The following is a 15,312-nucleotide window of genomic DNA, read 5'->3' as shown; positions in this document are numbered from 1 at the left end:
GTTAGAAATTGATTTGCATTTCAGTGAGTGAAATAAGTATTTGATCCCCAAGCACAACATGACGTACTTGGTGCAGAAACCGTTGTTGGCAAGCACAGAGCGTTTTTTTGTAGTTGGTCAGCAGGTTTGCACACATCTCATCCACTCCTCTTTACAGATTCTCTCTAAATCCTTAAGGTTTCTTGGCTGTTGTTTGGCAACTCGAAGTTTCAGCTCCCTCCACAGATTTCTATAGGATTGAGGTCTGAAGACTGGCTAGGCCCCTCCATGACCTTAATGTGCTGCTTCTTGAACCACTCCTTTGTTGCCTTGGTGGTAAAGCCAAAGAGCTCAATTTTGGTCTCATCTGACCACAGCACTTTCTCCCAAGCCTTCTCTGAATCATTTAGATGTTCTTTGGCAAACTTTAAACGGGCCTGTACATGTGCCTTCTTGAGCAGGGGGACCTTGCGGGCGCTGCAGGATTTCAGTCCATTGCGGCGTAGTGTTACCAATGTTTTGCTCGGTGACTGTGTTCCCAACTGCCTTCAGATCATTAACAAGCTCCTCCCGTGTAGTTCGGGGCTGATCCCTCACCTTTCTCATGATCATCCTTACACCATGAGGCAAGATCTTGCACGGAGCTCCAGACCAAGGCCGATTGATGGTTGTTTTGTATTTCTTCCATTTCCGAATAATAGCACCAACAGTTGTCTCCTTCTCACCAAGCATCCTTCTGCTGGTATTGTAGCCCATTCAAGCTTTGTGCAGATCTACAATCTTGTCTCTGACATCCTTTGACAGCTCTTTGGTCTTGCCCATAGTGGTGGGAGAGGTTGGAATGGAAGATACAGATTGTGTGGACAACTGTCTTATACACCTAACGAGCTGACATTAGGAGTAACTTCTTAAAGTGGCAGGACTAATCTGTGTTCCACATGGGCACATAACCAGTCTGTGGGAGCCAGAATTCTTGCTGGTTGGTAGGGGATCAAATACTTATTTCACTCACTGAAATGCAAATCAATTTCTAACCTTTAAATAATGTGCTTTTTTGGTTGATATTCTGTCTCTATCCGTTAAAATAAACCTACCATAAAAATTACAGACCCTTCATTTCTTTGTAACTGGGCAAACTTACAAAATCAGCAGGGGATCAAATAAATATTTCCCCCACTGTATCTGAACATAACCTACAAATAAAGTGCTTTTGCTTTTGGACAGAAACGCACAGCGTCTCCCTGACATGGCTGCATCAACACTACTGCGTTCCTGAAACCACGCCTTCTTTCTTTACGTGCACATTTGGGCGGCATTATGCTAATATTTCCACATTGTGACGTAGACATGTGGGGGCGTGTTTGAATGAGGCGCTTTAGCCCGGTCTGGATCAGCCTTCTCTTTTTTGGATAGAATAAATCCTTTTGTGGGAGACTTTGAGCTTTGTAACTCTGCAGATCTTATACATGCACACATAGCCACATAACATCCTGAACCAAAAACCACATATCATGTGACAGCACGATTTAAGACAATAAAATGTCTAAGATTATATTATATTATGAGTGGATACTGGATTATTATTGTAACTTGTATGCTATTGAAAACTTAAAAGTACTTTGTAGAATTATAAATTGATTTTACATTGTTGCTGCAACCTAACATTTGTTCCAAAGTTCACTAGAATGATTAGACGACTATCTAGTGTATTTAAAAACATAGAGTTCATGTATGAGCAGTTACTTTCTTGAGACACTCAACACGATCTGTTTGGCCTTGTGCAAGCAGCATTTGTGTGTTGCTTTGTGTTGACACTCAGTTTGGTACATGTGAATGATCTGACAATTATTTGACCAATCACTAGTGAGGCCACAGGATGAGCCACATGCTGCCAGTATTCAATCACACTCAACTTCTGCTTTGGAAGTTCAAATGTGTGAAAAAACAAGCAGAGTAGCAGCACCAGATATTTTTTGCTACATGTTGAATGCTGGGCATTTGTAAAGCATTATAAGCATTATAACATTGTAAAGCATTATAACGCACTAATTCCGAGTATGGGTCACCATACTTGGCCACATGCCACGTCACTCACTCACTCATAACTGAGTGAACTACTGTACTTATGGTGGAGATTAATACAATGTTGCTTTTAAGGAAAAACTCAAATCTGGTTTACCAGATTAGTGGCAACAAATCAGATGTTGTTTGGTCAAATATTATTGTGTGAAGCAATCAAGAGCGAACGTATGAGCAGAATTTATTGTTGTTTCCAAAGTTTACATACATTATACAGTGTATATTATGGTGGTTCCACAAGGGATACATAATTAATTTTATTAGGCACAGAACAGGTGTTCAAGAATGATACATCAGAGATCATTCTTGAATATTTTTGATTTTAATAGCCCATTGTGTGCTGGGCGTTTAAAGAAAGATTTTTTAAAATGCCACCCTTTGATCACTGACATAAGCATTTTCTAGAAAAGGAAAATTGATTATTTATTTTCAAGCAGACAGAAAGTATCCACATTGTTATTTTCCACACATTTCCAACATTCCATTCCATCACTGGTTCTCTTACACCGATAAAGAGGCACTACCGCATTAATCTTTAGAAATTCTTCTGCCAGATTCTTCTTTCCGTCCTTCTGCCAGATCTTTTCGAAGACAAATGCATTCATTCCATTTTTTCTTGTGTTTATCCAGTTTGAAAGACCATTCAAAATATTGTCTTCCCCACGAATGCATTTTTTCACACAAGGTGAGTTGTAAGAATAGAAAACTACACAGCTATTCTGATCTGCCTGCTCTAGAAGTTTGTCCATGGGAGATTCACCTAAAGGATAGAGCAGAACATGCTCAGAATGTTCCTTTGTGGTACGATTTGGCCTTGCAGCAATGACGTTGCGTGAGTCTGTGCAGAGGAAACATTTCTGTCCTTTACTGAGCTCATCTTTTACATGTTTTGCATCTTTATTGCTGAACGCATTCTGGATATCAGCATGTACGTCTGTACACTGAGCACGTAGAACAGAGATTGCTATTGCATACTGAGCATCTGTTTGCTTTTGGGTTTTTGGCTGGACACTGCAGAGATCAAATTTTCACAATTTAACATTATCACAATTTAAGAAACTAAGAATGCAACTTTCCATCATGCAACAATTTGAACATGCATTTTACCGATTTAATATGTTGATTTTAATTTACTAAACTGTACAAATACAGTACACTTACTTGTCAACAAAATACTTGAAGATTTTAGCAAGGGCACCAGGTTTCACATCCCTCTCAGTACTTTGAATGCCCAGATAAAGCAGGACGATGAGCACACTCGATGGAACCAGGAATGCCTTCAAAACAATAAATAAATAATCTGAGAAAAGATTATACACTGAGAGAAACAGTTTCACAATATTTCTGGTTTTCAGAAGCCCATAACTGGGTTTAACTTTGGCAAAACGGCTGCTGTTTTTGCCTTCTTGCAAATGGAAAACACCCAACATTCCTATTTAAACTTATTTTAAATAGGCCTATAAAAATATGTAGATTTGTGGAGCTGTATGAATATAATCAGTATGAATGTGTACTAATTAAAAATGAAATATAGCAACTAATTAATTTGCATACAATGTTGCCATTGTGACTGACATGGAATGAGAAATTATGTGACTGAGAAAGGGGAAAATATTTAACCAGATTTTTTAAAAAAACACTGAGTGGATTTTTATCATTATAGGGTGGTTGTGTACACACACTGCCAACACACATTTCAGTTCAAACTACTTGTAAAAGTGCATGTAGCATCCTATGACCCCTTTAAAATGACATTTAAATGGGGTGGCTTGTAGATCTACTGTGTTAACCATGTCAGAATTGCACAAACTCTTTGTTTCAGTAGTGTTTAAGATCATATAAAACAGTAGAGAGTAACTCAAGAAGTTACAGCAGATCATTGAGAAAGCATTCCAGTGATTCTTGAGGGATGATGCATATCCTGTGAGCATGGGCATATCCTGTACAAAAGTCCTTTCCACCTAAAACCTGACGTACACGTTCATTCTGAACAGGTTCATTTCAAACATGAAAATATTTATTCACTGATGCAAATATGAGACAAATTCTGCTGTAAAGCCACTCTAATAAAGACAACAGTGTCATTGTTTAGCTGAAGTCAGTTCAGTTCAGTGACTGTGTAAAGTTCATCAATGATGAAATGAGTCCAATTAATCTATAAAGCAGCTCTGGAGAAAACAGAGATGTCATCCCTAGTGAAAATTAAATATACTAAAATGTATTTGAAAAACATTTATTTCATGCCAAGTATACTACAAATATATTTACATATTTATGTACTTAATTAAAATTTCTCACAATTGTACTTTTGGTATACTAAACTCGTATACCTAAAGTCTGCTAAATTGCAATTACCAATTTTGTACTTAATGCACTTTAATTGTGCCAAAGTATGCTGAAGTCCAAATAAAGACTGAATGTGATTGTGCTGAAGAGGAACTACTTCAGGTACACTTCAAATATCTTGCATTTAAAGACTGATATTATTCAAAGATCATACAATCCTCATCAATAGTGACATTAAAACACATTTTAGGTTTAATATTAAGAAATACTCCAAATAAGGTTTAATTATAATTTTTAAATCATTAAGTCTTGAGTGATATGTCAGTAAATACGTTAATATATTTAAACTATAATTAGGATGAAATAAATGTATTTTAAATATATTACTTGGACTGTTCAGTTCACTTCTCAGCACATTCTTGTCAATAATACGGCAGAATATTAAGTGTCCCTAACTAGGCAAGTTAGAGGCAACAGTGGCAAGGAACCCAAACTCCATCAGTGATAAAAATGTACAGTTATATGTTTTTCTTGCTTAAAACTGAAGCAAGTGTTTGTAATAGCTTTTAGTTGCAGTCTAATGTAGTTTTCGTTCACAGAATTAGTTTTCTTCTATATGAGGCTAAAGGCCATAAACACAATTCTCATTTAAACATCCCTCTTTTCTTATAAATAAAATTCCCCAAAATGCATGAAACAACATATACTGTACACACCTTACATAGTTGTGATCGTCTCTCTGACTTCATGTTTGATCTGTAAAAAGTTTCTATCTGTTACAAGAAACGAGAAAAACATCAAATAAGGTTTTAAGCAAGGACATTTATAGGAAAACTATAGGCAGTTGCTTAAGGATTCTTCAGTTGAGGAGGGGCCGACAAGAGTGTCACATTCTCTATTTGTTTCTTGAAAATTAAACTGAAACAAAAAGAGAACGTGACACCATTGTTGGCTGTTCTGGAGCCTAGTTTTCCTAGAAATGATCTTGCTTAATACCTTATTTTCATCATTAGTTCTCTCAGGAAATATATCCATCTCTTTAGTTCGTTAATTGTCTGGTGTGGTTTTGTTTGTGCATATCTGTTAAGTTTACTCTTCGTGTTGGATTATCTCGCTTTTGTTTTATTTAATAAAGCATTTAGATCCACTGTGCTTCCTCAGCCCGGCTGTGACAGAGGGAGACACAAAAGGGATCAAAATACTGCTCTGTTACAAGAGTCTGAGACACTAAATGACAAGTAAACCATCCACGAGCAGAATTTAATATTATGTCTGCAAGGTCTTTTATAATAAATATAATGGCAGTTCGACACAGGACACATGATTACAATTTTATTAGTCACAGAACATGTTTAAGAATAATACTGTGTGTGCAGTGAGTAATAATTCTAATTTTATAGCCCAATGTGAGCTGGGAAAAATTTGTTTTATAAAAAAAAGATATGTGAAATGATTTATCTTCACCATTTGATCATTGACAAGCATTTTCCAGAAAATTAAACGTAATAATTTATTTTCAGGCAGACAGAGCACCACTCATTGAATGACAAATATATATAATATACAGCATATAAATTGCATATAAAATATAGCAAGTAATAATTAATTTAAAGTAATAATTAAAAGTAATTTCCATTCAGCGTTACCATTGTGATTTATATGAATGAAATAAGATATTATGTGAAGTTGGTTCACTTGTCAGAGTGGTTGTGATGATGATGATGATGACGACGACGACATTTTTGATTAATACTATTAGAGATAAAAGTCTAACCATGCAGCCATCAGCCACAGTATTTCATCAGATGGTGATCTAACACTTGATGGCTGCTCTGTCAATTCTTCGTCATCAGTTAGGAACCATATTCAAATCCGTTAAAGGATTTTTAGGCTGCATTAATTAGGACAACCGGAACCGGGAACACTTCCCATAACACACGATGTACTCGCTACATCGTAAGAAGAATGGCATGATGAGGACGTCACTGAATCATCAATGAACTGACTTTAGCTGGAAAAAACGACTCCGTTATTGTCTATCTGCATTGACAAACTATTTTCCTGTTTGACAATGTAAAGCTGCTTTGACATAATCAGTATTGTATAAAGCACTATACAAATAAAGGTGACTTGACTTGACTCGATGTCTGGAGTGTGCAGTATGATCAGTATGGACTGCCTGAAAAGTTTGCTTTTCCTGTTGAGCAGGTTCTTGTGTGTTTGACAGTTGATCTGGACTGTGACAGAGGAACAGTGTCATTCTCTGACCCTGTAACTAACACACATTCCCAACCACCTTCACTGACACCGTCTTTCCATTGTTTCGTAGTCTTGATAAAATAACCTATCTGAGGAAGTTACCAGTTAAACTCTAACAACAGAAAATCACTGGTGAATCTCATCCTGCTAATAAATGAATAAAAAATATAGATAAATATAAGATACTAGATAAAAACCAGTGCGCACACGAAAGCTTGCTTGTTCAGCTCCAACCCTGATCAAACACAACTGAACCAGCTGATTAATCAGCTGATCTTCTGGAACACTTGATAATTATAGATGTGTTGGAGCAGGGTTAGGACAGAACTGAACAGGTTGATCTCCAGGAGCAGGACTTGGGCGTCCAAATTTCATGTAAAGAGGCAGTGACTGTTCCAATTTGTGACTGGCTCTTTTATTTGGAACGCAGGATTTAATTTACTAGAGTTGTCAAGGGTATTTTAATTTCATCCATTGTAATGATCCATGAACTGCTGTAACTTTATTATTAATGCTTAAATATGCCAACAATATTTAACAGTAGGCCTAAATGAATAAATACCACCCATTTAATTCATTCAATAATTTTACTCACCAGAACTTATATATTGTGTTTTAAATCAAATAAAAATGTAATTATATCTGATTGTAATATACTAATTTCCTTTATTAGTGTACTAAATTCAACAATATAAGGTATATTTGTGTATGTAGCGTTTTAAACAAAATTGAAAACTACAACACTATTTCACTATTTTAAATCTTGTTAATTTTCACTTTATAGTACTTTATTATTCTAAACAAATTTCAGTTACACGGAATAATTCTGCAGAAGATTGTGACAAGTTAATAAAACAAAACAATACATGATAATGTATACAACAATATAAGAACATCCAAGTATGTATCCTGCAATTTAGCATGGAATTAAACACTTTCAAAACCTGTGGACAATATATTACAATAGATAATAATTTGTTTACAAAAATGTTTGCTTTCATTTTTCAATTGATATTTAACCATATATACATGACTCTGACAAACAACTAGAATGACGCATTCTTACAAATTCATAAATTCATGCATGAACAGGGTTTTCACAGGTTTGGAGATTTCTGAGCTTCTAACTGAAAACATATTAGTTCAATCCCAGAGTTTCTCTTGAACTCCTCACACAGACATTTCAAGTCAGGAGAACTGTTTTCATTTATGACTACAACTTGTCTAGAGTGGCAGACATGAGTTGTGTATTTCTCATATTTCTCATTTATATGGAGCTCCAGATATTTCAGGACCAAACCGAGGATGGGCCTAGTGAGTGGACAGCCATCTTGTAGCTCTCTGAAATCTTCTGAAGCTTTTGGGATAATATCCTCTAAAATATTGTTTTCCTCTGTTTCCATAGGAACTAAACCTTTACGGAGGGTGTTGATGATTTTTGATTTTTGAGATGTACTTTTTGTGAGTAGGTATGAGAGGCTGTTTTTTAAGAAGGTCCATTTGATTTTCTTTGTTTTTTCTGCCACTTTTACACAGTAACACGGATCACAGATGTTTTTTTGGCTCCTTTCCTCTGGGAATTCTTCCAGTAGCACATTGAGGCGTTTGGCCAGAATCATAGTGACAATCAAATAATCCACATTGAAATGTTTTCTGCCACCTGATGCAGAGATACTTGCATTGAAATCTGGAGGTAATTTGTAGGATTTCATCAAACAGTTGAAACATGTTTTTAAGATCTCTGTAAATTGGCAACAGAAATTCTTGTATGTTTGTACACTTATGCCATTAGGCCCTTTGTGCCCAGAGTCAGTTAAAGACTTGATCACACTCAGTATTTCTGCGCCATTAATCTTTCCTGCTCTTTTGTCTGGTTCACGGAATTGCTCTAATTGTGAAGCAACATTTGGTACTTCATTCACTTCGAGACATATCAGTAGAAGCAAATGATCTTGAACAGTCTCTTTCTTACCCCCCTTTATTTGATCCGCAGTCCTTTTAGCTTCATGGATTTCGACATATTTTATTCGCTCTAAATTGTCTTCACACAGAAGAAACATGTCTAATCTAGAATAACTGTCATTTTGACAATATGTGAATGCCTTGACTGTTGGGTGGAAGTACTGTATGCCCAAGTATCCATAAGATTTAGAGAGGCAGTGAATTTTTTAAATGGGCCCCACAGTGTTTTATGCTTTACTGTATCTGCTTTAGATGTTCGATCACAGCTAAGGTCGAGAACTATGTTGAAATCACCTCCAACCACAAGCACACCCTCAGCTGCTTCCCTCAGGTATTCCTGCAGTCTGTTCAGCATTTCTTTGTCATCATTGTGATTGTACACATTAACTAAAGTGAACAGCTCACCATGAAGATGACAGAAGAGTACGAGATACCCCCCACTATAATCCTCATCATGGCATAAGTACTTAAAAGGTACACTATCTTTTATAAGGATGGCGACTCCTTTGCTTTTGGAATCATAGACTGTAAAAAAAGATTGCCAGCCTTTAGGCTTTTCTAAAGGCAGGTCACTTTCAGGTCCAATATATGTCTCTTGCAAAAAGAAAATTTCTGCCTTTAGCTCGTTTGAGAAATGGTAAATGTTTGGGTTTTTTTGTCCAGAAATATTCCATGAGACAAAGCAAAGAGTTTGCTCTTTAGATGATTCCATTATTGCAGCATTTGCATGTGAATCCTCTGTTGAGCAAGTAAACAAAAACATAAATTAAACATTAATTTATGCCTTGCCCATATGCATTTTTGGAAAATAGATTTTACAGTGTTTTCATTATAATTAAACACAAAATCAACATGTTAAATTGACAGTCAATTTGAAGGAACAACTAAGAATTTAATTTCTAATAATGAAATTCACTTAAAATATTGTGAAACTTACCTTTTCCACTATAACAATTTTCTAGCCTACTCACTGCTTGCTCTGTTGTCCATACAGTATGTATGCTTATGGGGTTTGATGACAATGACGTGTCTGATTTAGAATCACGTCACTGTGGGTGAGGCATCTTTCTAGTGCCTTTCTTTACATTTAGGTGTGTTCTCAAAGCTCAGAGCTTTATATCACATGCACACACACACACACATATATAATTCACTGGTCTAACAGAATAGTTTCACTCCAATTTATGTTTAAATATCCTATATGCTGTGTATATAGTAGGCTACTGAATTTTCCAGTCCAATTTGCATCTCTTGAGGAAACAAATTCAGCTAAGTGATTTGCATCAATTTACATGTCTTTAAACAAATTAATTTCTCCCAACAAGACAGACAATGAAACAATAAAGTGAGATTAAAATGCTAAAAATAAGAGATTCGTTTTTCAGCCTCGATTTAAAAATGGTAATGGAAGGTGCAAGGCGGATGTCCACAGACGGGGGCAGTGACAGAAAAAGCTCTGTCACCCTTCGTTTTCAAAAAATGTTCCATTAGTTAAACAGAATATTAGTTGTGATGACAGTAAGGGAAAGATCAGCGATACAAATGGTCACAGTGAGGATACTACAATGTTCTTTTTGCTCTCCCGGCCATATTTAAATTAACACAATATCAACAAACATTACGAATAACCGGTCCCCAGTATTTTGCTCTGCTGCTCTTCAGTGAGCTGCGCTCTGCATGTTGTTAGGATGACAAAAATTTTAAAAGTTATTTTTTAAGGTTGGTCTGCCTCATTGGTCTTGCCAGTGTCAAAATGACTGAGCAAATCAAAGACTGCTAGCCAGTGCTCAAATTGAGGGGGTCTGGGGGGATCCAGGACCAACCACACTCTCAGAAAAAAAGGTACAAAAGCTGTCACTGAGGCAGTACCTTTTCAAAACTTTTGATAGAACTTGTTTCTCCACTGTGAATAAATCGCTATCTGAATCCATGAGTTTAATTTATTTTTACAGACCTCCACGAGAAACTATAGGGATATACCCTCCCTTGTTACCCTCCTAATTTCCTTCTCTACTTATTCTACCTGTGCTCTCTGTCATTGATCGTTGTCTGCTCTGCAGACCCTGTGTTCTTCCCTTCAGGGTAGTGTTTTGTTTTATTTTTGATTATTAATAAAAAGTCACTCTGTTCTTGAGACCTTGTGTATGACCAGTCACTGGTCAAACTTTAAATTGTTGATTTCAAACCATGCTGCGTTACATCCAGTTAACCTGTCATATTAAAGGGGTGGTTCACTGGGTTTTTTCTAGGCTTGATTGTGTTTATGGGGTGCAGTCTAACATGTGTTAACGCTTCGTTTTTTAAAAAACGCATTATTTTTCACATAATTTACCTTTATTCCACACCTCTCTGTCCCTTCTCTGAGAAACGGGCTGATCATTTCCTTCTTTTATGAAGCCCCTCCCTCAGAAATAGGTGATGGGCTCTGATTGGTTAGCTAGCCCAGTGTGTTGTGATTGGCTAAACCGCCTCTAGAGCGCGTCTACAGGATATTATTGAAGAGGATCGCGCAGAACCTGTGCAAGCAAGGCTTTTAATGGTAGGCCTTTGTTTTTGTTTGTTGTTGTCGCATACTTTTAGATACGCTGTTGTAAATGCTACTGCTTATGTTAGCTTTTAATATACGGTTTTATCCTGATTAAAGCTTTAATACAGTACGGCAACTGCACGCACGTCCATGTTTAACGCTTCTCATAGCTATTTGAAAATAAGTGTATATTTGGAACAGTTCATTGTTGGAGCTGAGCTGAATGAGAGAGAGAGAGATGCAGAGCATGTGCAGAGCAGGAGGACGCGAGGAAACTAACGTTAAAAAAGTGAAATCGCAATGAACCACCCCTTTAAAGTCATTTTCACTGCGTGCAGTTAGTGTTACTGTCTGACCTGCTGCACAACATACCTAAACTGATCCACCCTCCTGAAACACTTACCAGGAAGAGACTGTCTCACTTCTTTCCTTTCTGAGGCTTTTTATAATATCTGTATGCAATCAGATAGCAATCAGCAATCAATGGAGAATGAAAACAAACACTTTCAAAGAGGATTTTATTTAAGAACAGACAGAAGATCTTCGTGATTATTCATTTTGGAAAGTAAAATTTTTAAAGTAATGTTTAGATTGCTGAAGCTTGTGCAAACAGTGAAAATGGATTCACTGTCTGTTGAAGAGCCTTCTTGCAGTGTACACCGTGAGAAACTCGATTTCTTCTGTCTGGAGGACAAACAGCCTGTGTGTTTAGTGTGCAGAGATTCACAGAAACACGACAATCACACATTCAGACCCATCAGTGAAGCCGTTTCATCATATAAGGTAAGACAAATGTCTCTTGATTCATATGTAAACAACAATACATAATAAACATTTTTGATAAATTCTAGGAGGAGCTCAAAACAACACTGAAGTCCTTACGAATTAAAATTACACAAGGAGTGAAAATGAGAGAAGAGTTTGAGAAAACAGTTCAACACATCAAGGTAAGGAAACCGAATCAGGAGTAAAATAAATTTGTATCACAAGTGTAGGATCATTTATACAGTATAGGTCACTATACACAATTATGATTTGTTATATTTGATGTATTTCAGTTTATTACTGTTAAACCCCTGGTTAATTAAATAGGACAAGTAATCAGCACTATGTAAGGTGAGTGCACCCATTAAGATCACTTAAAAGCCCACTTTTAAGTGAAACCAGAAAAAAAGAAAAATCACCAAGGCTGCATTTATTTGATTAAAAATACAGTAAAAAAAACTAATATTATGAAGTATTATTACAATCTAAAAGATTTTTTTTTTGTTTGTTTCAATCAAATATAAAATGCAAATGTATTCCTGTGATAGCAAAGCTGAATTTTCAGGATTTATTATTTGTCACTCAAGTGTGTTTAATTTCAAGTTTAATTTCAGATCAGACAAAATGAAAGCCTTAAATCAAAAGCATTTCCAATTAATTGATTTTTTTTTTTTTTTTTTTTTTTTTTTTTTCAGAAATAAAAAGCTTCAAATGAGAATTGTTTTATACAAACTAATATAAGTCTGAATATTATCTGAGAAAGGATCTTGGTTGGTTTACTTTACAAGTTACACAACAGTATTTTTGATGTTTCAGTTAAGAGAGACATCAAAAGAACATTTGTTTTTGTTTTGAGTTTATCATGAATGATGTGTTGATGTGTGTTTGAGATAAAGTGAATGTGGTTTGATTTCAGTCTCAAGCTGATCACACAGAACGTCAGATTAAACAGCAGTTTGAGAAGCTTCATCAGTTTCTCAGAGATGAAGAAGAAGCTACAATCACTGCACTGAGGGCAAAGCCACTGCAGTTCTGATCCTGAATGTTCTTCCAGAGTCCAGATCTCATCACAGCCGGATCCACAGATGCCTTCTGGAGCTTTGATTGATGTGCCGCGTTACTTGGGCAACCTGCCCTTCAGAGTCTGGAAGAAGATGCAGGACATCGTCCAGAACAGTGAGTCTGGAGAAGATCTGCGCTCTTACACACACACACTGGAAATGATGCATGAGGGAAGATTTACAGATTTAAAGATGTCGGTGTTTGATCAATAGGACAAGTGTCATAATTCGTAATCTATGTTCGGTTCACTCTTGATCATTATATGAACATCAGAATAAAAGCAGCTGTCGATTGTGTCTCTTCAGCTCCTGTGATTCTGGATCCAAACACTGCAAACCCACGTCTCGTCCTGTCTGATGATCTGACCAGTGTGAAAGACAGCTTATTAAACAGTCAACCTCTTCCTGATAATCCTGAGAGATTTGACTATTATTCCTGTGTTCTGGGTTCAGAGGGTTTTAACTCAGGAATATATTGCTGGGATGTGGAGGTTAATGAGAGTTTATGCTGGAGTATTGGAGTAACTACAGCATCAAACCAAAGGAAGGGACGGGATTTCTTTAATACTGATGTCTGGAGTGTGTGGTATGGATTGTGTGAACCGTCTGGTTTCCCTGTTGAACAGGATCTTGATCGTCTGAGAGTTCATCTGGACTATGACAGAGGAACAGTGTCGTTCTCTGATCCTGTAACTAACACACATCTACACACATTCACAACCACCTTCACTGACACCGTCTTGCCATTCTTCTGTAGTATTTACCATTTGAGGATCTTACCATATAGTTATGGTACTGTAATAGTCCGTAAACGTTACACCTGTAGCTCTGAATCAGTGGGAGTGCAGTGAAATAAAAGCTGCTAAATTCAACAACCCTGCCCTGGACAGCTTTACTTACTGAGTTGATCTGATCTGCTTCTTATTAGGGTCCTTTCACATATCGCTTATTTGGTGTCAATCAATCATAATACATTGATTAAACAATTAAATTAAAAGGTTGTAAGACTTGAAAATAATTCTCCTTCATGACTGTTGGACCTCCTCAGGACGTATAAATAATGAACTACTACTTAGGAAGACGGGTTTCCTCAGCTGAGTCTGATTCTGCTCAAGGTTCTTCTGTCCTTCATTAAGCTTTTTCCTTGCCACAGTCACATTTGTTTGTTTTCACATTTAACATAAAGTAGACCGGCTACTACTGCTGTGGCTTTTCACTAGCGGTTTACGAATTTGCAAAAATGTTCTATGTGCCTGTAAGAGTTCAATCTGATCCTGTTTATGGATAATTTTATAATTTGTTATGAGAGTTATGTTTAGCTCATTTCTGCCTTTCAATCTTCTCTAACTAAATCGTTTTAGAAATTATTTACCATTTGAGGATCTTACTGATGCGAGCTTGACTAACGTGACCTGCCAGAACTAACGCTACGCTAGATTTATGGTACTGTACATGAACAGGTTTTTCATTCATGTATAGTGGGGAAAATATTTATTTGATCCCCTGCTGATTTTGTACGTTTGCCCACTTACAAAGAAATGAAGGGTCTGTAATTTTTATGGTAGGTTTATTTTAATGGATAGAGACAGAATACAAACCAAAAAAAATCCAGAAAAAAAAAACATTTTATATAAAGGTTAGATTGATTTGCATTTCAGTGAGTGAAATAAGTATTTGATTCCCTACCAACCAGCAAGAATTCTGGCTCCCACAGACTGGTTATGTGCCCATGTGGAACACAGATTAGTCCTGCCACTTTAAGAAGTTACTCCTAATGTCAGCTCGTTAGGTGTATAAAAGACACCTGTCCACACAATTTGTATCTTCCATTCCAACCTCTCCCACCACTATGGGCAAGACCAAAGAGCTGTCAAAGGATGTCAGAGACAAGATTGTAGATCTGCACAAGGCTGGAATGGGCTACAAGACCATCAGCAAGAAGCTTGGTGAGAAGGAGACAACTGTTGGTGCGATTATTCGGAAATGGAAGAAATACAAAATAACCATCAATCGGCCTCTGTCTGGAGCTCCGTGCAAGATCTCGCCTCATGGGGTAAGGATGTTCATGAGAAAGGTGAGGGATCAGCCCCGAACTACACGGGAGGAGCTTGTTAATGATCTGAAGGCAGTTGGGAACACAGTCACCAAGCAAAACATTGGTAACACAACGCTGCAATGGACTGAAATCCTGCAGCGCCCGCAAAGTCCCCCTGCTCAAGAAGGCACATGTACAGGCCCGTTTAAAGTTTGCCAAAGAACATCTAAATGATTCAGAGAAGGCTTGGTCAGATGAGACCAAAATTGATGAGACCAAAATTATGCTCTTTGGCATTAACTCGACTCGCCGTGTTTGGAGGGACAGAAATGCTTCCTATGACCCCAAGAACACCATCC

At 36.9% G+C, this 15,312-nt stretch overlaps 2 protein-coding genes across 2 annotated transcripts in view; one reads left to right on the top strand and one right to left on the bottom strand.

The window, feature by feature from the left end:
- LOC107751653 (uncharacterized) overlaps positions 1 to 9,018 on the bottom strand; it is a 12,657-nt gene extending 3,639 nt beyond the window's left edge. Inside the window, 3 exon segments of the mRNA XM_016567393.1 lie at positions 2,434 to 3,069; positions 3,220 to 3,335; positions 8,971 to 9,018. Of these exon segments, the coding sequence (XP_016422879.1) occupies positions 2,434 to 3,069; positions 3,220 to 3,335; positions 8,971 to 9,018 (800 nt within the window).
- A 2,532-nt stretch (positions 9,019 to 11,550) lies between these two features.
- LOC107751652 (nuclear factor 7, brain-like) lies at positions 11,551 to 13,777 on the top strand. The gene is made up of 5 exons (XM_016567392.1): positions 11,551 to 11,875; positions 11,944 to 12,039; positions 12,774 to 12,877; positions 12,912 to 13,033; positions 13,225 to 13,777. Exons 1-5 carry the CDS (start codon positions 11,675 to 11,677, stop codon positions 13,767 to 13,769), a joined length of 1,068 nt encoding a protein of 355 aa, XP_016422878.1. The 5' UTR covers positions 11,551 to 11,674; the 3' UTR covers positions 13,770 to 13,777.
- The last annotated feature ends 1,535 nt before the right edge of the window (positions 13,778 to 15,312 follow it).

Source organism: Sinocyclocheilus rhinocerous, unplaced genomic scaffold, assembly GCF_001515625.1.
Source record: "Sinocyclocheilus rhinocerous isolate Xijiao unplaced genomic scaffold, SAMN03320098_v1.1 scaffold1553, whole genome shotgun sequence".
Taxonomy (NCBI): Eukaryota; Metazoa; Chordata; class Actinopteri; order Cypriniformes; family Cyprinidae; genus Sinocyclocheilus; species Sinocyclocheilus rhinocerous.
Note: the sequence above shows the minus strand (reverse complement) of the source record. Positions and strands in the feature narration are given on the sequence as shown.